Source organism: Seriola aureovittata, chromosome 6 (assembly GCF_021018895.1).
Source record: "Seriola aureovittata isolate HTS-2021-v1 ecotype China chromosome 6, ASM2101889v1, whole genome shotgun sequence".
NCBI classification, from domain to species: Eukaryota; Metazoa; Chordata; class Actinopteri; order Carangiformes; family Carangidae; genus Seriola; species Seriola aureovittata.
Window position 1 is genome coordinate 8,763,049 of NC_079369.1, and position 25,047 is coordinate 8,788,095.

Consider the following 25,047-nt stretch of genomic DNA (forward strand, 5'->3'; position numbering starts at 1 on the left):
GTGCATTTGAATTTGCTTCTAGGGTCAGCAACAAAACGTACAACCATCTACCTTATTATCTGACAGTTAAATATAGTGTAGCACCAAAGGGAGTCTGGATTATTCCCACATGACCTTGCCAGGCATTGCTTGCCTGACTGAATCTTAAGTATCTGAAATGCAGACTAGACACAACACAGTTTCAAAGGTTTATGTTTATTTTTCTCTGTAGTTTTACAATATAATGAACCTCCTGTGCACAGATTTGTGTATTTTGTTTCATTTTCTGGCATTATTGCAATGTTGTTTGTAAGACTATTAAAACTGGCTGTAGCTACATACAGTTTATTATAAAACTATATTTCATGTCTAGAGCTGTAACCAAAGATAAGATTTGAAGGACCAGTCAGTAGCACTCACATACATATCCTCTTACCAGAGTATTGCATTAGGCTGGACTTCCTATAAATACCTACGTACACCACAGTGCAACTGCAGAGCTGATATGTGTGTGTGTGTGTGTGTGTGTGTGTGTGTGTGTGCATGTGTGTGTTCAGGAGTGCACAAGTCTGTCTACTTTCTTGCCCTTGCCATGAGCTGAACCACTTTCCCTTCTCTTCGTACTGAAATGTCTCACTGTGTGTGTGTGTGTGTGTGTGTGTGTGCGCGCGCGCGCGTGCGTGCGCGTGCAGCGGAGTGTCATTCTTTTGAAATGAATAAAACACAGATAAGTATGATAACAGCACTTGAAGGAAAAAGTACCTTGACACCTGTAAAGCGGCTTAGAGTGACTGTTTATGAATGTGTGTGTCAGAAACGTTGCTGTCCTCTGTGTGACACTAAGCCGCTGCCCTGTTTTGTCATGATAATAACAACACTTTCCTCTCTCTGCCTGTCTACTTTTCTTCTATCTGTCTCTCTCTCTCTCTGTCTCTTCCAGGGCACTCAGCTCATCTTTAACGCTGCCAAGGAGCTGGGACAGCTGTCCAAGCTGAAGGTACAATATGTTTTTCCACCACTGGGCTCTGGGCTCTCGACTCTAATTGCTTAAAAAATATGAAGCAGAGTCTGTGAATGGACAGATAGGTCATTTCAGTCCGTGCTTTTCTCGCTGTTGTCTTCAGGAGCACATGGTCCGCGAGGAGGCCAAAGCACTCACACCTAAACAGTGTGCTGTGATAGAGCTGGCTCTCGACACCATCAAGGTAGAATCTCACCGTTACATGTGCATGACAAGTGGAAGTGCTGTAAATCAGTTATCTGCATATAGGAAGATGTGATGAACTGGAAAAAGCATTTGAAGTTACAGGAGACAGAAAAACTTTGCATTTATTAAATAGATGTAGTACGTAGTACTTACACCATGGTTTCCTACTGCATGGAAGCTTTAGTGATGTCCCTCACTTGTCAGTCGCTTTGGATAAAAGCGTCTGCCAAATTAATAAATGTAAATGTAAAACATGAGGAAAAAATCACTGTATTAACTGTCTGGACTTTTCAATTACATGCAAATAAAATCACTACCTTGAAACATGCCAGAGGTAATATACATATTTAATGAATACTTCAATGCCTCTATTGAGCTGTTGCTACAGAGACAGAAACTGTGATCACTTGTAGTAGAGTGATTTTGCAAGCTTTATCAATGTAAGGCTGCAATTAACAATCATTTTACATTATTTAATCCATTGCCAATTTTTTTTTTGTAACAGATGTATCATTATTCTATAAAACAACAGTGAAAAATACCAATCACAATTTCCTAGAGCACAAGGTGATGACAGAAAAAGTTTGTTGTTTTGTCCAACCAACGGTCCAAACATGTTTAATTCACTATAAATTAAGTCAAGATGAATGAGCAAATTGTTACATTTTAGAACCTGAAACCATCAAATGTTTGGCATTTATGCTTGAAAAATAAGGGTTATTCAATTATCAGTTATAGTAGTATAGTATAGTTTCTCATTGATTTTCTGTAGATCCACTGATCAATTAATCAACTAGTCATTATAGCTCTAGAATATTGTGTGAATGAATGAAAGCTAACATTGAACATCACAGTAGTTTACTCTGTCAGATATCGCTCCATTTTCTTTAATTAAAAATTACCTTTGTTTCTTCAATAATCTTTTGCAGGAGGACATTAGTTAACATCTGTTTTCTGTTTTGTTTGTCTGCCTTTGTGTCTGTTAGCAATACTTCCATGCGGGTGGTGTGGGTCTGAAGAAGACTTTCCTAGAGAAGAGTCCTGACCTCCAGTCTCTCCACTACGCCCTCTCCCTCTACACGCAGGCCACAGACAAACTCATTAAGACCTTTGTCCAGTCACAGAACACACAAGGTAACGTGACGGTCTTTACTCTGCTTAACACTCTTCCCTTTCTCTGTCTGAATTTTGATTATCTTTACTTTCCAGTATCTTCATTTGCTAGATACAAACTTAATTTCCAATGTTATGTAATTCTCTGATTCAGATCATCATTATATCCCGCTTTTTTTTTTTTGCTATGCTCTCTGAGGAGCCACTTTTCTCAGTGTCTCCCACTCTTTTGTTAACACTAGGGTTTCCCAAACAGCGAGCTTTATATCCTGAAAATGTCTCGTGCTTTTTAGAGTCAAGGCTGTAGCAGCACAATATTTTCTCCCTGTTTTGAATTGCTGAGTCTCCTGGTAGCCAGCCTGCGGAAACACGGAGACTATTCTTTACATGATCTGACAGCTATTTGCAATGAAAAAAATAAATACCCACCCCCTCTTTTCTCTCGCTCTTTGATTCCGTTGTTCAGCCTCCATCCCACCATCGGATGGGTACAATAACAGCTGTCATCTTTGTGGAAGTGCTGATGCTGACAGACTGTCCCTGAGCACCGCTGGTAGAAATGCCATTTGAGTGGATGATCGTTTAAAATTTAATTAGGCAAAATGCCATGCGGTTTTTGGAGCATACATAAAGTGCATTTTACTGCAGTAGATCTGTGTGAGCTTTGCATGTTGCGATCTTCACACTGCACATCAGGAAAAAAAAAGAAAAAAAAAAGAGCTCATTCGGTAGAAATAACTCATTAGACAAAAGCTTTTTACATGTTGGTTTGTTTTTCTCATCTTTCTACGTGTCTCTCCTTTCTCTGTCTACTCCCTTCTTCTGCCCCGTTTGTGGGCCAGTGTTCGGCGGGAAGGGGGTGAGGTTCACCACTAGTGAGGATGTTTACCCAGAAAAGGGTATGTTGCATTCAGGCTCAGAGTCTGACATATCCAGGACTACCAGAGAGTCTCCAGACCAAAGCCCAACTCTCTCCACCCTCCACCTCCCTCCCCATGTGCATCCTGAAACTCCCCTGCCTGCTCAAACTCATCCCAGCAGACAAGTGCAATGCACTGACTCAACATACTTCCTCTCCTTTTCTCTCTATCTCTGCCTTTTTACACATACATGCCCACCACAACAATATGAACATGGACTGTATGCATTCATGCATGTAATGTACAAACTGATGTCTGTATGTATGGAGCTGCACTGAATACATACGCGATGGACTGTATGTATGAGCAGACACTTGACGCATGATGTGCGGACATCAGACAAAAAGAGCAGAAATGCATCAAAGTGTGGAGGAATCCTGATCCAGCATGATGTCACAGAGAGAGGCCGGGGGCCAAGCAAGTGCGCGTGTGTGTGTGCGTGCGTGCGAGTGGCTGAGCCAGAGCAATGTGACTGAGTGAGACTGAAGGTTACTGAGGCAGAAGCACAGTGTATTGTGAAAACAGAGAGGAAATCCTTCCCCCCACGTTACCACCCCGCCCACTGTGTCTGAAGTGAAAGACGCTGATGAAGAGGAGTAGATTATGAAGACCATGATGGCTGTCGGCTCAGTTTGTCTGGGAGGGTCATCCGTCCCTGCCTGCTCTGTCATCACACACAAACACAGACAGAGACAGACACACACAGACACACACAGAAACACATAGAAACACACAGAAACACACACACACACACACACACACACACACACACACACACACACACACACACACACACATACACACATACAAAAAGCTCCAACGTGCAGTGCAGCCCTGCCTGCAGCAATGATGAGAAAAGGGTGCTCAACTCATCTCCCCTCCACAGACTGAACCAATCAGAAGCAGTCCCTCAGGTCATGTGGTCTGATTTCTGTCACTTTAGATTTGTATCAAAAGATTTGACTTTTTCTCATAAACACACACACGCAGGATGATGCAGGAGCTGTATACATTCGGCTAATTCAGTGTTTGTGTATTGACTTCATTTGCAAAGCTCCAGCACACTGACAGCCCTTTAATATGGACAACACTGTTTAGAATATGTAACATACCAGGTTGTGTTTTGTTTTCATTTCCATGTGTGGAATAGATATAAAATTCAGCTGTCCAGGAGCTGCTCTTTCTTGGCTCATATGACTGACAGAACCAATTTAAAATGGGCAGGTTGATGTTTTGTCTTGACTTCTTTTATATCTAAAAATGAATTTAACAATTTGAATATTTAATGCTGGATATATATCAATTTGTGAACTAAAAAAATAAGTTTTTAAATAGATGATTTTCAAAGTAAAATATTTCAACACAATCCATTCAATGTAATATAAAGGCCACTAGGTATTTATCGGCTTATAAAATTCAAATTATTATGGTCTTTGTTAGCTTCCATGGTGGAGGTATATATAGAAAACAAGCTGCTAAGGAATGTAAATTCACTTCCTGCCAGGAACATTTCACCAGATAGTTATTCCAGCCATATTAGAGTAGATGATTTAAGAAAGATGAATGGACGAAGCACAGTGGAATTTATTCTTATGAACTGAAGGAGGACTTTGATCTGTGGGGACTGTCATTCTTACACGCTGCAGGCTATAAGCTGCATTATTTGTAGTTGAAATAATCAAGGGCCATTTGTGAATATGGAGTGAACTTGGCCGATGATTCAGTGCGATCGCAGTACAAGTTTGAGATTTAATGTCTATTCTGGTGAACATTTGCAATATGGTACAAAATATGCACCTCTGATTGCTGTGCTTGTTTAAGAAGAAAAGCCTGTGCTTTTCTGGCAACATCTTCCTGCCAGCAAAGTTTCTTTCTCATATTTTATGGACGTCCTCCACAGTGTAGACAAGGCCAGATGGATGAATGCTGCTCTCTTCGGTCCTGTTGGCAGCGAGACCAACAATCCCATAATGCTCCCCAGAGAGCTGCATGCCAGGAACACTCTGCTGTCTAACTCCCACAGACACCTTGTTTAGTGGGCGGCTGGTTGAAAACACACGCACACAGGCTGCTGGTTGTCGCCACAAAGATACCGTTGACAGAGTGAAGACACTAATTAAAACATTGAAAATTAATGTCCATCTGTCACTGTATCCTTCTGGAGTTGTATGTGGAATTAAACCACTTGTTCACAGCAGCAGCACAAAACCACACTGAGACACTGAGGAAAGATTTGTCCACAGTCTCCCTCCCAGACAAAAGAGTTGGAGCCTGAGTGAAGCCACCCAGACAGTGCATGCCCCTCTTCCCCCCTAAAATAGTCTTGCAGCTGAAAGTATAGAACCAACGACCCCAAGACCTGAATTTGGGTCCAGAGTTGAGCTATTTTGGGTAGAGGGAGTACACATGGACTAACATGAACCTCAGACTAGATCCATCTGCATTCCTTATCTATATCTTTATGAATATAATATGTTGTTGTCCAAGCAAGCTGGGTATTGATAGTACCATCCCACACCAACAGGTCTGAGACGCTGAACTACTTCTCTCTTCTCTAAGCTCCTTCCCCTTTCTTGTCCCTCCTCTTACCATGCGTGGGTAAAAATCTTTACCAAGGAATGGGTGTGTCCACTTGTCTAGATCCATCTGAGCATGTCCTGACCTGATCTGTGTCAGGGGAACCACACTGTCAGTTTCTCAGCCTCTCTCCTGTCTTCTTCTCTGCCTCTTACTAAGAACCCTGCATCCAAACAGACACCTTGCATCTATGAGTGGGCTCAAATTACTGTCCTCGCTGAATCCAAATTGTTATCAATCAGTTGCTGAATCTGTACAAAAGGCCACTCAGTCAGTGTCTAATCACAATGCAGAATGTCTTGCTGAAGGAAAAAATATGGTTATTTCAGTAGAAAACTATTAACTGAACTGTAATTATTTAGAGATGTTTTGCCACTAAAAGAGGACTAATCATGTCATCAGTAAATGTATTACACTTACTGCAGTACTACCTACATTAAAAGATTCATGCCCACTCATAGCAGCTTTGTCTGATTGTCCACCTCCAGACCACAACATATTCACAAACAGATCACTATGCCCTATTTTAAATCCTCCTGTTACACAGTGATTATTTTAGTATAAAGAATTATTGGCCTAATCAGTATTTTGTCTAATATCCAAAAGATTATAACCAAATCCATTTCAATGTTCAATTTAAGAAATTGAAATGTAATTGGTCTGTAACGTGTTTTTTACAATAGGCACAGTGGCTTGTGTTGGTGTTTGGTCTGTGATAGGACAAAGAGTTGATCAAGGGTATTAATGTATCCCCCCTCACTGTCTGTCTGTCCTGTCAGGCTCTGGGGTGGATGATGCCGTCGGAGAGGTGTCCATCCATGTGGAGATTTTCACTCACCCCAACACTGGAGAGCACAAGGTCACAGTGAAAGGTAAAAGTTAAATGAAGTGTGTTTGTTTTTACTATTTACTCTCTCTTTAATTCAGTAACAGTGTATAACAATGGATCAGTAAGTATGAAAGTTCATTCTTGATGCTGGAAATAGCATTTTGACAAAACAATCCCAAATCAAGGTTTACTTGTTTTTTCAGAGCTTTCAAACTCATTATATGGTCGACATCAGTGGACATTGTTTGCTCAATTGGAGATTCCATGGAGTAAATCATAACAATTATGTCTGCATCTCAGCTGTCCATCTCCATGATAACTGAGCAAACTCTATGCACTTATGTAGCTGTGTGATACAGTTGAAAGCTCCAGAAAAAGCAAGTAGGTGGACCATGCATTGGGATAGTTGTCCAAAATTCAGCATATTTAAATGGTAATAAACAGAAACAAGATTGTTTTCATTAATATTCCAACATTGGCATCTCGGGCTAACCACTTTCTTGTTTTGAATGCAATCTCACTTAGCACTCCTTTGTGGTGTCTTGGCAAGGACAAACTTCTTACCCTCTCCACAGGGGTCCCCCAAGGATCAGTACTGGGGCCCCTTCTCCTTGCAATATACACCACCTCCTGGTGTCCAATTACCGGCTGCTTATATTAATGCTATGCAGACAACACCCAACTATACCCATTGTTCCTGTAAGATGACCCCACGCTCTCTGTTCGGATCTCAGCTTGTCTCTCTGACATTTCCATATGGATGAAGAAACGCCACCTTCAGCTGAACCACTCTAAGACTGAACTCTTAGTCATCAAGGCCAATCAGTCTCTCCATCACAAAATCAATACCAAATTGCCTCTTGATCTCTTATCCCAAACAAGGTCACGAGAAACCTGGGTGTCATGTTTGATGACCAGCTCTCTAACCTTGTTGCATCTGTTTCCCAGTCGTACCACTTTGCTTTATACAACATAAGAAAAATTAGGCCTTACCTGACCCAACTCTTGCCTAGGCATTAAACATTATAGTATAGTCAGGCATAAAAAAAACACGTTAGTACACTATATAATATTTATGACGTTGTATGCCTTTTAATGCCCAGGCATTAAACATCATAGTATAGTAAGGCATAAACAGTCTTAGAAACGACATAGTATATTAAGTCAAAAAAACAACATAGTATAGTAAAGCATGAAAAAGACATAGTATAGTAAGTCACAAAAAGTCATATAAATGTCATATTATAGTGAGGCATAAAAAGTCATAGTATAGTGAGTCACAAAAAGTCATAGAAATGTCATAGTATTGTAAGGCATAAAAAGTCATGAAAACGACAGTATAGTAAGGCATAGAAATATCATAGTAAGGCATAAAAAATATCATAGTACACTAAGGCATAAAAAGTCATAGTATAGTAAGGCATAAAAACAACATAGTATAGTAGGTCATAAAAAGTCATAAAAATGTCAATATTATAGTAAGACATAAAAAGTATCATGGTATCCTAAGGCATAAAAACGACATAGCATAGTAAGTCACAAAAAGTCATAACAACATCATAGTATAGTAAGGCATAAAAAGTCATAAAAAAGTCATTGTATACTAAGTCATAAAAAAGTCATTGTATATTAAGGCATAAAAACAATAATATAGTAATTCATAAAAAGTCATAAAAACGATATAGTATAGTAAGGCATAAAAATATCATAGTAAAGCATAAAAAATATCATAGTATATTAAGGCAAAAAAAGTCATAGTATAGTAAGGTATAAAAACGACATAGTATAGTAAGTCATAAAAAGTCATAAACACGACATAGTATAGTAAGGCATAAAAAGTCATCAAAATGTCATATTATACTAAGGCATAAAAAGTCATAGTATAATAAGGCATAAAAACGACATAGTATAGTAAGTCACAAAAAGTCATTAAAATGTCATAGTAGTCTAAGGCATAAAAAGTCATAGTATAATAAGGCATAAAAAGTCATGAAAACGACATAGTATAGTAAGGCATTAAAATTTCAAAGTATAATAAGGCATAAAAAATATTATAGTATACTAAGGCATAAAAAGTAATAGTATAGTAAAGTATAAAAAAGACATAGTATAGTAAAGCATGAAAAATCATAAAAATGTCATAGTATAGTAAGGCATAAAAAGTATCATGGTATCCTAAGGCATGAAAACGACATAGTATAGTAAGTCACAAAAAGTCATAAAAACATCATAGTATAGTAAGTCATTAAAAATCATAAAAATGACAAAGTATACTAAGGCATAAAAAGTCATAGTATAATAAGGCTTAAAAAGTCATAAAAACGACATAGCATAGTAAGGCATAAAAATTTAAAAGTATAGTATAGCATAAAATTATCATAGTAAGGCATAAAAAACATCATAGTATAGTAAGGTATAAAATTTCATAGTATAATAAGGCATGAAAACGTCAAAAAACGTCATACTATAGTGAGGCATAAAAACATCAAAAAATGTCATAGTATATAGTATGGCATAAAATATCAAAAAAGGTCATATTACAATGAGCCATAAGAACATCAAAAAACATCATAGTATAGGTAGACATAATAATGTCATGGTATAGCAAGGCATAAAAACGTCAAAAAACGTCATAGTATATTATGGCATAAAATGTCATATTACAATGACGCATAAAAACATCAAAAAACGTCATTGTATAGGTAGACATAAGAATGTCATGGTATAGTGAGGCATAAAAACATCAAAAAAAGTCATAGTATAGTATGGCATAAAATGTCAAAAAATTTCATATTACAATGAGGCATAAAAACATGAAAAGCCGTCATAATATAGGTAGACATAATAGCGTCATGTTATAGCAAGGAATAAAAACATCAAAAAAGGTCATAGTATAGCAAGGCATAAAAGCATCAAAAAAAGTCATAGTATAGTATGGCATATAATGTCATTAAAATGAGACATAAAAACATCAAAAAACATCATTCTAGGGGCGTCGTGTAGCGTAGTGGTTTAAGCAGGCGCCCCATGTGTAGAGGCTACAGTCCTTGCTGCAGTCGGCCCCGGTTCGAATCCCGCATCGGACGGCCCTTCGCTGCATGTCATTCCCCCTCTCTCTGCCTCCCCGTTTCCTGTCACTCTCCACTGTGCTGTCCATCAAAGGCATGAAAGCCCCAAAAAAATATACTTTAAAAAACATCATTCTATAGGTAGACATAAGAATGTCATGTTATAGTGAGGCATAAAAACATACAAAAACGTCATAGAATAGCAAGGCAAGAAAACACCAAAAAACGTCATAGTATAGTATGGCATAAAATTTCAAAAAATGTCATATTACAATGAGACATAAAAACATGAAAAAACATCATAGTATAGGTAGACATAATAATATGATGGTATAATGAGGTATAAAAACATGAAAAAACATCATAGTATATTGAGGCAAAAACGCATCAAAAAACGTCATAGTATAGTATGGCATAAGATGTCAAAAAATGTCATATTACAATTAGGAATAAAAACATGAAAAAACGTCATAGTATAGGTAGACATAATAATATCATGGTATAATGAGGCATAAAAACATGAAAAAACGTCATAGTATAGTATGGCATAAAATGTCAAAAAATGTCATATTACAATGAGGCATAAAAACATCAAAAAACATCATAATATAGGTAGACATAATAATATCATGGTATAATGAGGCATAAAAACACCGAAAAACGTCATAGTATAGTATGGCATAAAATGTCAAAAAATGTCATATTACAATGAGACATAAAAACATGAAAAAACATCATAGTATAAGTAGACATAATAATATCATGGTATAATGAGGCATAAAAACATGAAAAAACGTCATAGTATAGTATGGCATAAAATGTCAAAAAATGTCATATTACAATGAGGCATAAAAACATCAAAAAACATCATAATATAGGTAGACATAATAATATCATGGTATAATGAGGCATAAAAACATCAAAAAACATCATAGTATAGTGAGGCATAAAAGCATCAAAAAACGTCATAGTATAGTATGGCATAAAATGTCAAAAAATGTCATATTACAATGAGACATAAAAACATGAAAAAACGTAATAGTATAGGTAGACATAATAGTGTCATGGTATAATGAGGCATAAAAACATCATAAAACGCCGTAGTATAGTGAGGCATAAAAACATGAAAAAACGTCATAGTATAGGTAGACATAATAGTGTCATGGTATAATGAGGCATAAAAACATCAAAAAATGTAATTCATAAAAACATCAAAAAATATATTATACAAAGACATAAATTGAGGCCTGCAACAGTGAATTCCACTTACCAAGTAACCTAATGTACATATCTTTGAACTGCGGGAGGAAGCTGTAATAACCTGAGTGTACAAACGGAAAAACATGAATGATCCATACCCAAAGAATCCATAGGTGGAATTCAAACCTATGACCTATTGATTGGGAAGTTGCTGTTCTATCCTTTACCCCACCACTCCACCTTGTCAACATATCACGCAATCGTAGCACATAAAATCATCAAAACATAGAGAGGCATAAAGATCATGTTATGTTAAAACATAAAACGTCTAAAAACATCATAGTACAGTACGGCATTAAAACATCATAGTATAGTGAGGCATATAAGCATCAAAAAACGTCATAGTATAGTAATGGCATAAAATGTCAAAAAATGTCATATTACAATGAGCCATAAAAACATGATAAAACGTCATAGTATAGGTAGACATAATAATATCATGGTATAATGAGGCATAAAAACATCAAAAAACGCCGTAGTAGAGTGAGGCATAAAAACATGAAAAAACGTCATAGTATAGTATGGCATAAAATGTCAAAAAATGTCATATTACAATGAGCCATAAAAACATGAAAAAACGTCATAATATAGGTAGACATAATAATATCATGGTATAATGAGGCATAAAAACATCAAAAAACATCATAGTATAGTGAGGCATAAACGCATCAAAAAACGTCATAGTATAGTATGGCATAAAATGTCAAAAAATGTCATATTACAATTAGGCATAAAAACATCAAAAAACATCATAATATAGGTAGACATAATAATATCATGGTATAATGAGGCATAAAAACATCAAAAAACATCATAGTATAGTGAGGCATAAACGCATCAAAAAACGTCATAGTATAGTATGGCATAAAATGTCAAAAAATGTCATATTACAATTAGGCATAAAAACATGAAAAAACGTCATAGTATAGGTAGACATAATAATATCATGGTATAATGAGGCATAAAAACATCAAAAAACGCCGTAGTAGAGTGAGCCATAAAAACAGGAAAAAACGTCATAGTATAGGTAGACATAATAATATCATGGTGTAATGAGGCATAAAAACATAAAAAAACATCATAGTATAGTGAGGCATAAAAACATGAAAAAACGTAATTCATAAAAACATCAAAAAACATCATAGTATAGTATGGCATAAAATGTCAAAAAATGTCATATTACAATGAGCCATAAAAACATGAAAAAACGTAATTCATAAAAACATCAAAAAACGTCATAGTATAGGTAGACATAATAATATCATGGTATAATGAGGCATAAAAACATAAAAAAACATCAAAAAACGCTGTAGTAGAGTGAGGCATAAAAACATCAAAAAAAGTCATAGTATAGTAATGGCATAAAATGTCAAAAAATGTCATATTACAATGAGGCATAAAAACATAAAAAAACATGAAAAAACGTAATAGTATAGGTAGACATAATAATATCATGGTGTAATGAGGCATAAAAACATCAAAAAACATCATAGTATAGTGAGGCATAAACGCATCAAAAAACGTCATAGTATAGTATGGCATAAAATGTCAAAAAATGTCATATTACAATGAGGCATAAAAACATCAAAAAACATCATAATATAGGTAGACATAATAATATCATGGTATAATGAGGCATAAAAACATCAAAAAACATCATAGTATAGTGAGGCATAAACGCATCAAAAAACGTCATAGTATAGTATGGCATAAAATGTCATATTACAATGAGACATAAAAACATGAAAAAACGTCATAGTATAGGTAGACATAATAGTGTCATGGTATAATGAGGCATAAAAACATCATAAAACGCCGTAGTATAGTGAGGCATAAAAACATGAAAAAAACGTAATTCATAAAAACATCAAAAAATATATTATACAAAGACATAAATTGAGGCCTACAACAGTGAATTCCACTTACCAATTAACCTAACATACATATCTTTGAAATGCAGGAGGAAGCTTTAATAATCTAAGTGTATCAACGGAAAAACATGAAAGGTCCACACTCAAAGAATCCATAGGTGGGATTTGAACCCATGACCTATTGATTGGGAAGCTGCTGTTCTATCCTCTACCCCACCACTGCACCTTGTCAACATATCACGCAATCGTAGCACATAAAATCATCAAAACATAGAGAGGCATAAAGGATCATGTTATGTTAAAACATAAAACGTCTAAAAACATCATAGTACAGTACGGCATTAAAACATCATAGCATAGTGAGGCATATAAGCATCAAAAAACGTCATAGTATAGTATGGCATAAAATGTCAAAAAATGTCATATTACAATGAGGCATAAAAACATCAAAAAACATCATAATATAGGTAGACATAATAATATCATGGTATAATGAGGCATAAAAACATCAAAAAACATCATAGTATAGTGAGGCATAAACGCATCAAAAAACGTCATAGTATAGTATGGCATAAAATGTCAAAAAATGTCATATTACAATTAGGCATAAAAACATGAAAAAACGTCATAGTATAGGTAGTCATAATAATATCATGGTATAATGAGGCATAAAAACATCAAAAAACGCCGTAGTAGAGTGAGGCATAAAAACATGAAAAAACGTCATAGTATAGTATGGCATAAAATGTCAAAAAATGTCATATTACAATGAGCCATAAAAACATGAAAAAACGTCATAGTATAGGTAGACATAATAATATCATGGTGTAATGAGGCATAAAAACATCAAAAAACATCATAGTATAGTGAGGCATAAACGCATCAAAAAACGTCATAGTATAGTATGGCATAAAATGTCAAAAAATGTCATATTACAATGAGCCATAAAAACATGAAGAAACGTCATAGTATAGGTAGACATAATAATATCATGGTATAATGAAGCATAAAAACATCAAAAAACGCCGTAGTAGAGTGAGGCATAAAAACATGAAAAAACGTCATAGTATAGTATGGCATAAAATGTCAAAAAATGTCATATTACAATGAGCCATAAAAACATGAAAAAACGTCATAGTATAGGTAGACATAATAATATCATGGTGTAATGAGGCATAAAAACATCAAAAAACATCATAGTATAGTGAGGCATAAACGCATCAAAAAACGTCATAGTATAGTATGGCATAAAATGTCAAAAAATGTCATATTACAATGAGGCATAAAAACATAAAAAAACATCATAATATAGGTAGACATAATAATATCATGGTATAATGAGGCATAAAAACATCAAAAAACATCATAGTATAGTGAGGCATAAACGCATCAAAAAACGTCATAGTATAGTATGGCATAAAATGTCATATTACAATGAGACATAAAAACATGAAAAAACGTCATAGTATAGGTAGACATAATAATATCATGGTGTAATGAGGCATAAAAACATCAAAAAACATCATAGTATAGTGAGGCATAAACGCATCAAAAAACGTCATAGTATAGTATGGCATAAAATGTCAAAAAATGTCATATTACAATGAGGCATAAAAACATAAAAAAACATCATAGTATAGTGAGGCATAAACGCATCAAAAAACGTCATAGTATAGTATGGCATAAAATGTCAAAAAATGTCATATTACAATGAGCCATAAAAACACGAAAAAACGTCATAGTATAGGTAGACATAATAATATCATGGTATAATGAGGCATAAAAACATCAAAAAACGCTGTAGTAGAGTGAGGCATAAAAACATGAAAAAACGTCATAGTATAGTATGGCATAAAATGTCAAAAAATGTCATATTACAATGAGCCATAAAAACATGAAAAAACGTCATAGTATAGGTAGACATAATAATATCATGGTGTAATGAGGCATAAAAACATCAAAAAACATCATAGTATAGTGAGGCATAAACGCATCAAAAAACGTCATAGTATAGTATGGCATAAAATGTCAAAAAATGTCATATTACAATGAGGCATAAAAACATCAAAAAACATCATAATATAGGTAGACATAATAATATCATGGTATAATGAGGCATAAAAAACATCAAAAAACATCATAGTATAGTGAGGCATAAACGCATCAAAAAACGTCATAGTATAGTATGGCATAAAATGTCATATTACAATGAGACATAAAAACATGAAAAAACGTCATAGTATAGGTAGACATAATAGTGTCATGGTATAATGAGGCATAAAAACATCATAAAACGCCGTAGTATAGTGAGGCATAAAAACATGAAAAAAACGTAATTCATAAAAACATCAAAAAATATAGTATACAAAGACATAAATTGAGGCCTACAACAGTGAATTCCACTTACCAATTAACCTAACGTACATATCTTTGAAATGCAGGAGGAAGCTTTAATAATCTAAGTGTATCAACGGAAAAACATGAAAGGTCCACACTCAAAGGATCCATAGGTGGGATTCGAACCTATGACCTATTGCCTGGGAAGCTGCTGTTCTATCCTCTACCCCACCACTCCACCTTGTGAACATATCACGCAATCGTACAACATAAAATCATCAAAACATAGAGAGGCATAAAAGATCATGTTATGTTAAAACATAAAACGTCTAAAAACATCATAGTACAGTACGGCATTAAAACATCATAGTATAGTGAGGCATATAAGCATCAAAAAACGTCATAGTATAGTATGGCATAAAATGTCAAAAAATGTCATATTACAATGAGGCATAAAAACATGATAAAACGTCATAGTATAGGTAGACATAATAATATTGTGGTATAATGAGGCATAAAAACATCAAAAAACGCCGTAGTATAGTGAGGCATAAAAACATGAAAAAACGTCATAGTATAGTATGGCATAAAATGTCAAAAAATGTCATATTACAATGAGCCATAAAAACATGAAGAAACGTCATAGTATAGTATGGCATAAAATGTCAAAAAATGTCATATTACAATGAGCCATAAAAACATGAAAAAACATCATAATATAGGTAGACATAATAATATTGTGGTATAATGAGGCATAAAAACATCAAAAAACATCATAGTATAGTGAGGCATAAACGCATCAAAAAACGTCATAGTATAGTATGGCATAAAATGTCAAAAAATGTCATATTACAATGAGCCATAAAAACATGAAAAAACGTCATAGTATAGGTAGACATAATAATATCATGGTATAATGAGGCATAAAAACATCAAAAAACATCATAGTATAGTGAGGCATAAACGCATCAAAAAACGTCATAGTATAGTATGGCATAAAATGTCAAAAAATGTCATATTACAATGAGGCATAAAAACATCAAAAATCATCATAATATAGGTAGACATAATAATATCATGGTATAATGAGGCATAAAAACATCAAAAAACATCATAGTATAGTGAGGCATAAACGCAACAAAAAACGTCATAGTATAGTATGGCATAAAATGTCAAAAAATGTCATATTACAATTAGGCATAAAAACATGAAAAAACGTCATAGTACAGGTAGACATAATAATATCATGGTATAATGAGGCATAAAAACATCAAAAACGACGTAGTAGAGTGAGGCATAAAAACATGAAAAAACGTCATAGTATAGTATGGCATAAAATGTCAAAAAATGTCATATTACAATGAGCCATAAAAACATGAAAAAACGTCATAGTATAGTATGGCATAAAATGTCAAAAAATGTCATATTACAATGAGCCATAAAAACATGAAAAAACGTCATAGTATAGGTAGACATAATAATATCATGGTGTAATGAGGCATAAAAACATCAAAAAACATCATAGTATAGTGAGGCATAAACGCATCAAAAAACGTCATAGTATAGTATGGCATAAAATGTCAAAAAATGTCATATTACAATGAGCCATAAAAACATGATAAAACGTCATAGTATAGGTAGACATAATAATATCATGGTGTAATGAGGCATAAAAACATCAAAAAACATCATAGTATAGTGAGGCATAAACGCATCAAAAACGTCATAGTATAGTGAGGCATAAAATGTCATATTACAATGAGGCATAAAAACATCATAAAACGCCGTAGTATAGTGAGGCATAAAAACATGAAAAAAACGTAATTCATAAAAACATCAAAAAATATAGTATACAAAGACATAAATTGAGGCCTACAACAGTGAATTCCACTTACCAATTAACCTAACGTACATATCTTTGAAATGCAGGAGGAAGCTTTAATAATCTAAGTGTATCAACGGAAAAACATGAAAGGTCCACACTCAAAGGATCCATAGGTGGGATTTGAACCCATGACCTATTGATTGGGAAGCTGCTGTTCTATCCTCTACCCCACCACTGCACCTTGTCAACATATCACGCAATCGTAGCACATAAAATCATCAAAACATAGAGAGGCATAAAGGATCATGTTATGTTAAAACATAAAACGTCTAAAAACATCATAGTACAGTACGGCATTAAAACATCATAGTATAGTGAGGCATATAAGCATCAAAAAACGTCATAGTATAGTATGGCATAAAATGTCAAAAAATGTCATATTACAATGAGACATAAAAACATGAAAAAACATCATAGTATAGGTAGACATAATAGTGTCATGGTATAATGAGGCATAAAAACATAAAAAAACTCCGTAGTATAGTGAAGCATAAAAACATGAAAAAACGTCATAGTATAGTATGGCATAAAATGTCAAAAAATGTCATATTACAATGAGCCATAAAAACATGAAGAAACGTCATAGTATAGGTAGACATAATAATATCATGGTATAATGAAGCATAAAAACATCAAAAAACGTCGTAGTAGAGTGAGGCATAAAAACATGAAAAAACGTCATAATATAGGTAGACATAATAATATCATGGTATAATGAAGCATAAAATGTCAAAAAATGTCATATTACAATTAGGCATAAAAACATGAAAAAACATCATAATATAGGTAGACATAATAATATTGTGGTATAATGAGGCATAAAAACATCAAAAAACATCATAGTATAGTGAGGCATAAACGCATCAAAAAACGTCATAGTATAGTATGGCATAAAATGTCAAAAAATGTCACATTACAATGAGACATAAAAACATGAAAAAACGTCATAGTATAGGTAGACATAATAGTGTCATGGTATAATGAGGCATAAAAACATCAAAAAACTTCAAACTATAGTGAGGCATAAAAACATCAAAAAATGTAATTCATAAAAACATCAAAAATATATAGTATACAAAGACATAAATTGAGGCCTACAACAGTGAATTCCACTTACCAAGTAACCTAATGTACATATCTTTGAACTGCGGGAGGAAGCTGTAATAACCTGAGTGTACCAACGGAAAAACACGAAAGGTCCACACTCAAAGAATCCATAGGTGGGATTCGAACCTATGACCTATTGCCTGGGAAGCTGCTGTTCTATCCTCTACCCCACCACTCCACCTTGTGAACATATCACGCAATCGTACAACATAAAATCATCAAAACATAGAGAGGCATAAAAGATCATGTTATGTTAAAACATAAAACGTCTAAAAACATCATAGTACAGTACGGCATTAAAACATCATAGTATAGTGAGGCATATAAGCATCAAAAAACGTCATAGTATAGTATGGCATAAAATGTCAAAAAATGTCATATTACAATGAGGCATAAAAACATGATAAAACGTCATAGTATAGGTAGACATAATAATATTGTGGTATAATGAGGCATAAAAACATCAAAAAACGCCGTAGTATAGTGAGGCATAAAAACATGAAAAAACGTCATAGTATAGTATGGCATAAAATGTCAAAAAATGTCATATTACAATGAGGCATAAAAACATCAAAAATCATCATAATATAGGTAGACATAATAATATCATGGTATAATGAGGCATAAAAACATCAAAAAACATCATAGTATAGTGAGGCATAAACGCATCAAAAAACGTCATAGTATAGTATGGCATAAAATGTCAAAAAATGTCATATTACAATTAGGCATAAAAACATGTAAAAACGTCATAGTATAGGTAGACATAATAATGTCATGTTATAATGAGGCATAAAAACATCAAAAAACGCTGTAGTATAGTGAGGCATAAAAACATGAAAAAATGCCATAGTATAGTATGGCATAAAATGTCAAAAAATGTCATATTACAATGAGGCATCATTGCAAAACATCAAAAAACATCATAATATAGGTAGACATAATAATATCATGGTATAATGAGGCATAAAAACATCAAAAAACATCATAGTATAGTGAGGCATAAAATGTCAAAAAATGTCATATTACAATGAGCCATAAAAACATCAAAAAACGTCATAGTATAGGTAGACATAATAATGTCATGGTATAATGAGGCATAAAAACATCAAAAAAACGTCATAGTATAGTGAGGCATAAAAATATCAAAAAACGTCATAGTATAGTATGGCATAAAATGTCAAAAAATGTCATATTACAATGAGGCATAAAAACATCAAAAAACGTCATAGTATAGGTAGACATAATAATGTCATGGTATAGCGAGCCATAAAAACATCTAAAAACATCATAGAATAGCAAGGCATAAAAACACCAAAAAACGTCATAGTATAGTATAGTATAAAATGTCAAAAAATGTCATATTACAATGAGCCAAAAAACATGAAAAAACATCATAATATAGGTAGACGTAAGAATGTCATTGTATAGTAAGGCATAAAAAGTATCATGGTTTCCTAAGGCATGAAAACAACATAGTAGTAAGTCACAAAAAGTCATAAAAACATCATAGTATAGTAAGGCATAAAAAGTCATAAAAATGACAAATTATACTAAGGCATAAAAAGTCATAAAAACGACATAGTATACTAAGGCATAAAAAGTCATAAAAACGACATAGTAAAGTAAGGCATAAAAATATCATAGTATAATAAGGCTTAAAAAGTCATAGTATAGTAAGGTATAAAAACGTCACGTTAGAACACTACGTCGTTCTTTATAATGTTTTATGCCTCACTATACTATGACTTTTTATGATTTTTCATGCCTTACAATACTTTGATGTTCTACTAATTTTTCATGCCTTTTTACACCAAGGCATTAAACATCATAGTATAGTAAGGCATAAAAAGTCTCAAAAACGACATAGAATAATAAGTCATAAAAACGTCATTGTGTACTAAGGCATAAAAACATCATTGTATAATAAGGCATAAAAACGCCATAGTATAGTAAGGCACAAAAAAAACATAATATATGAAGTTATAAAAACATCATTGTATACTAAGGCATAAACAATAATAAAAATGTCATAGTATACTAAGGCATAATAAAGTCATTGTATACTAAGGCATAAAAAGGACATAATATATTAAGTCATAAAAATGTAATTGTATACTAAGGCATAAAAACTTCATGTTAGTATACTATGTCGTTTTTATGACATTTTATGCTTTACCATACTATGACTTTTTTATGATTTTTCATGCCTTACAATTCTTGTTTTTATGACTTTTTATGCCTAGGTATTAAACGTCATAGTATAGTAAGGCATAAAAAGTCTTAAAAACAACATAGTATATTAAATCATCAAAACGTCATTGTATGCTAAGGCATAAAAAAACGACATAGTATAGTAAGGGATAAAAAGTCATAAAATGACATAGTATAGTAAGGGATAAAAAGTCATAAAAATGTCATAGTATATTAAGGCATAAAACGTCATTAAAAACGACGTAGTATTGTAAGGCATAAAAAGTCATAAAAACAACATAGTATACTAAGTCATAAAAACGTCAAAAGTCGTTATTATAGTAAGGCATAAAAATGTCATAGTACAGTAAGGCATAAAAATATCATAGTAAGGTAACCAGGTACTCAGTAATTTCCACCTACTTAAGTTCTCATTTTATTGTTTAACAATACTGAATCAAAGGAGATTTAAATTGATATAAATTCATTACAAATAAGTTAAATATTTACACCCTTCAGGTCACACTTAAGTCATCACTGGAGCAGCGACTTGGTTTTAGAAGTCAAGAGGTTTCATTGGGCTGCAGTATATAGTATAAGGGCATAAATGTTCAGCAAGAAGACTAAGGATGATCTAAGGGAAAATAAGAACTACATAAGTAAAAGCTTTACAGTGAGTCATAAATGTCATTGTTCCAGTGTCAAAGGCACAAGCCAGTGCAGTATGTTCATACGTACAATATATAAGATGGCCAAGATAGGGCGAAGACATAAAAGCCAGCACCCAACTGCTTTTCAGCTACCAAAGAAATATATGACTTTGTAATGGAAAATCAAATTCCAATCCTACCTTCAATATCTTGACAGGAAACGGAATGTGAGGCCTGAGGGAGAGCCAGTATTTTCTTGTTCTGAATTTTCTCTTCACTCATTCTCTCTCACCACATTTTTACACATTTTCTCCACATGACTCACTCTCTCACCCACACCCTCTCCACTCCATTTCCTCTGTTTTAGTGGTGGCTGCCAATGACCTGAGGTGGCAGACGCAGGGAATATTCCGGCCATTTGTGGAGGTCTATATCATCGGCCCTCATCTCAGCGATAAAAAGAGGAAGTATGCCACCAAGTCCAAGAACAACAGTTGGGCTCCCAAATACAATGAAACCTTCACTTTGTGAGTAGCTGTTGATGATAATAATTTGTGTTTTATTTTGAGTCATAGAGCAACAATGTGGAGATGCTTAGATAACACTTGCCCTCATCTCTTTTCTCTGCTGCAGCACCCTGAGCAATGAGGTGGGTCCTGAGTGCTATGAGCTGCAGGTGTGTGTGAAGGACTACTGCTTTGCCCGAGAGGACCGCACTGTGGGCATGGCCGTCTTGCAGCTGAAAGACATGGCCTCCAAAGGCAGCGTCGCCTGCTGGTTGCCACTGGGTAAACGCATCCACATGGACGAGACGGGCCTCACTGTCCTGCGCATCCTCTCCCAGCGTAACAATGATGATGTGGCCAAGGAGTTTGTTAAGCTCAAGTCTGACCAACGCTCTGCTGAGGAGGGCCGCAGCTAAGAGTCATAATAGAATTTAAAACCTGTCTGAAGCGCAATCAGATGTCGCCACCCACTGCCCTGGAGCTCTCCCGAGCCACTGCTAGCCACTGCCCTAATAATCCAGTGTTGAAAAAGCACAGATAAGAAAACAGTCGTCACACACCCCAGTGCTGTAAATACATTTATTTCGGTGGAAAAGACACAGTGCTAAGCAAAGTATCACTTTAATTTTCTTCAGAAAAGGACCAGTGTGTTTATTGTTACAGATATCAACCATCCTTATGATATGAACACTACATACAGTTTAATCATAGAGCATATACTTACATACTTTCCTCTGTTTGTAGAGGTGAATCATGCCATAATCCATAATCACACACACACATGTACAGACACACATTTGACTGGTCAGGGTGAGCAATATCTTGTAGCCCCCCCCCTTTACTTTCCAGTTCCTCTTGTCCCTCACCTGCACCCACTAAGACAAGGGACCAACAGATAATCGCTGAAATATGCCAAGACCAGCCCTAAGCACAACAAGACCAACTTTCCAACTGACCCATGAAAAACAACAATGGCTGCACAGTCTCAAACATTCCAGATATCAGGGTGGGGAACACATATTGGGAACAAAACACTATTTAGTTATGATACTTTTACATTTATTTACTGCTTTCTTCCAAATCATATTTATATTTGAATAATTCTATCATTATAAGTATAGTGTAATAAAGGAAGGACATATGTAAAGTTATACAGGATTATTCAATGAACATATGGTACTTGAAAGATTGTCCTTGTCCGTCTTTATGTCTGTCTACCCTGTAACAGAGCACACTGCCTGACACCCTCAATGCCTTCTGTCGTGTTGACCCTCGTACAGTCTGTCTGTCTCCTATATAGCGACTGTATAGAGAGATGAATCTGATGAAAACATGTCCTGAAGCACTGTCATTCATCAGAGTGTGTGTGTGAGAGAGAGAGAGAGGGATAGAGAAATAGAATGTATGATTGCATTTGAGCATGTGTGGAACTTGTAATGTGCGAGTGTGTTTGTAATATGTTCTAATGTTGACCTCATGTAGCTGCCCGTGTTGCCTGTTACCTGCAAATGTAATCACAGAAAGCCATCACAAATAAAGAACATCACATGGGGGGGTTGGGGGGGGGGCTTTTCATATTCTGGTTAGATTTTGGAGAGATTTATCCAAGTGTATTTTAATTTGGGGAGGAAGAAATGTGTATCTTCTGATTGTTTTTCCATCTTTGTGTTACTGTAAACATTCCACAACTAGACAGCCCGAAACTGGGTGTGTAGAGGTGCAGGATAGAAGGAGAAAAACTCACCTCCTCTCCCCATGCCTCAAAAAAAACTTGCCAAATCGAAGATGGCATGTAAAGAGATGATAAAAACAAGTCCCTGAGACCCTATTTTGCAAAATCAACATCCCGTGGGTTACAAAACCACACGCATTGCGCCCCATGGAGAGCACAAATCGCTAATGACCTTCTAACCATTATTCCCTAATGATTCAGCTGCAGGTGGTGTGACCCTGATCTCTGATAACGAGAAGTCAGACCTCTGCTAAAGGGCTGCAGATCCAGACCGCACCAGGTCTGGCACTGACACTAAAAAGAGGGCCTACAGTTTAGTCTGTTTCTCTGTTAATCAGTGTAGAGAACGGAGATGTGGTACGAAGATTAAGAAGCACAGGGTCACTGAATGCATGTATTGCTTTATTTATCTATATAAGGTTTTTATGTTTGTTGTGAATGTGAATAAAAAAGCATTCAGGCAAGGAAATGATTTTGATGATTGGGGTCTCAAAAAAAGAGTCAAAATTTCATAATGATAGTGGGTTTTGTTTGTTTTTACACTTTCTGCCTCTTTGTTCTGACGAGGGCCTCTCCCCCCAAAGCCCTTGATCATAACTGAATAACGGCCCCCTCTTTGGAACAATGTGTAAGAACTGAACTCTATGCATCTAATCTATAAAAGTCTATATAGATGAGTCATTTTTGAAGCAGTCTTATAATGTTTACATTGTGGGTTATTATTCTAATTATATCAGCACAAGCGTTTGTCTGATATGTTGTAAATGCTGTCTCTATTGTAATGGGCCAAATATCACAGCTGTAGTGGGGCTGATTAGAGACTGAAATTTGTTTGTGCAGCTTTTCAGCACAGAGGAAAATAATCTGGAACAGAAAACGGCCGGTGTTGTTGTTGGGCATTGTAAATAGCTCGGATGTAACAAACACGTCAGACTATGTGAAGTGAAGTTTGCTGCTCTTTTGTAGACTTGAATTTTGCTCTCAGTGAGCAGGCAGTTGGAAAATGTGTGTGTGAGTGTGTGTGTGTTTGAGTGTGTGCGTGTGCGTGCGCGTGTGAGTGGGTGGGTGCCTTTACTGGAAATGTAGCTATTATTGGAAGACATAGGAAGACTGTGTACACAGTGGAGATGAATAACAAATAATTTGTACAAATCTTGATTTGGCTTAATTAACAACTAAATAAATAAACTGCCAGTCTCTGACTTTTACACTGGAAAGATATATACATCATGCTACTAAAGGAAACTAGTTACAAACTGAAACTAAACTGAATCTAAGCATGGTGCGTGACTCTTTGGTGTGTACACAGTCTTTTATTCTAAGGGGACATCTGCACACTCTTTTAATAACTTTAGATAACAGGTAAACAACTGTCACATAGCTGGAAATGCCACGAAAAAAATTCTTTATTTATTGCTGTTGACAATGATACTTTAGTCGGGGAGATTCCTCCTCCCCCTTCAGAGGCTCAGTTTGCGTGTTGGGGGTATTATTGGGCTGGCATGTGAATCAGAAACGTGCACAGGAGTTAAGGGCAAAGGATAAATGTAGAAGCACAATGAAAAGCACAGAGACACCAAGTGGACAGACATGCATGATCTGTCCTGTTCTGTCCAGCTGATCAGGCCACACAGACAGACACCTGCACAGCGGTGCCGGGTCCTGTACTTCCAGAAATGGTGCATGATAGGAACAATAAAACAAAAAGAAAAAAATGTATTGTGCCAGCACGCATAATTATTTGATGTTAATTGCCAATTGTTGTCTCCTTTATTTTGATATTTCATTATTGTTTTCTATTTTTCAAATGGTT

At 35.0% G+C, this 25,047-nt stretch overlaps 1 protein-coding gene across 8 annotated transcripts in view; it reads left to right on the top strand.

Moving 5' to 3' along the window:
* Positions 1 to 21,928, top strand: part of unc13a (unc-13 homolog A (C. elegans)) — a 58,082-nt gene extending 36,154 nt beyond the window's left edge. For 4 of the 8 annotated variants that reach the window (XM_056378872.1, XM_056378873.1, XM_056378877.1 and 1 more), the window contains 7 exons: positions 920 to 976; positions 1,104 to 1,184; positions 2,173 to 2,320; positions 3,142 to 3,198; positions 6,576 to 6,668; positions 21,364 to 21,523; positions 21,630 to 21,928. In XM_056378872.1, coding sequence (XP_056234847.1) covers positions 920 to 976; positions 1,104 to 1,184; positions 2,173 to 2,320; positions 3,142 to 3,198; positions 6,576 to 6,668; positions 21,364 to 21,523; positions 21,630 to 21,918 — 885 coding nt within the window. In that variant the 3' untranslated portion in view covers positions 21,919 to 21,928. The remainder of the gene's footprint in view (positions 1 to 919; positions 977 to 1,103; positions 1,185 to 2,172; positions 2,321 to 3,141; positions 3,199 to 6,575; positions 6,669 to 21,363; positions 21,524 to 21,629) is intronic. The other 4 variants (XM_056378875.1, XM_056378876.1, XM_056378878.1 and 1 more) reach the window with 1 other exon arrangement.
* The last annotated feature ends 3,119 nt before the right edge of the window (positions 21,929 to 25,047 follow it).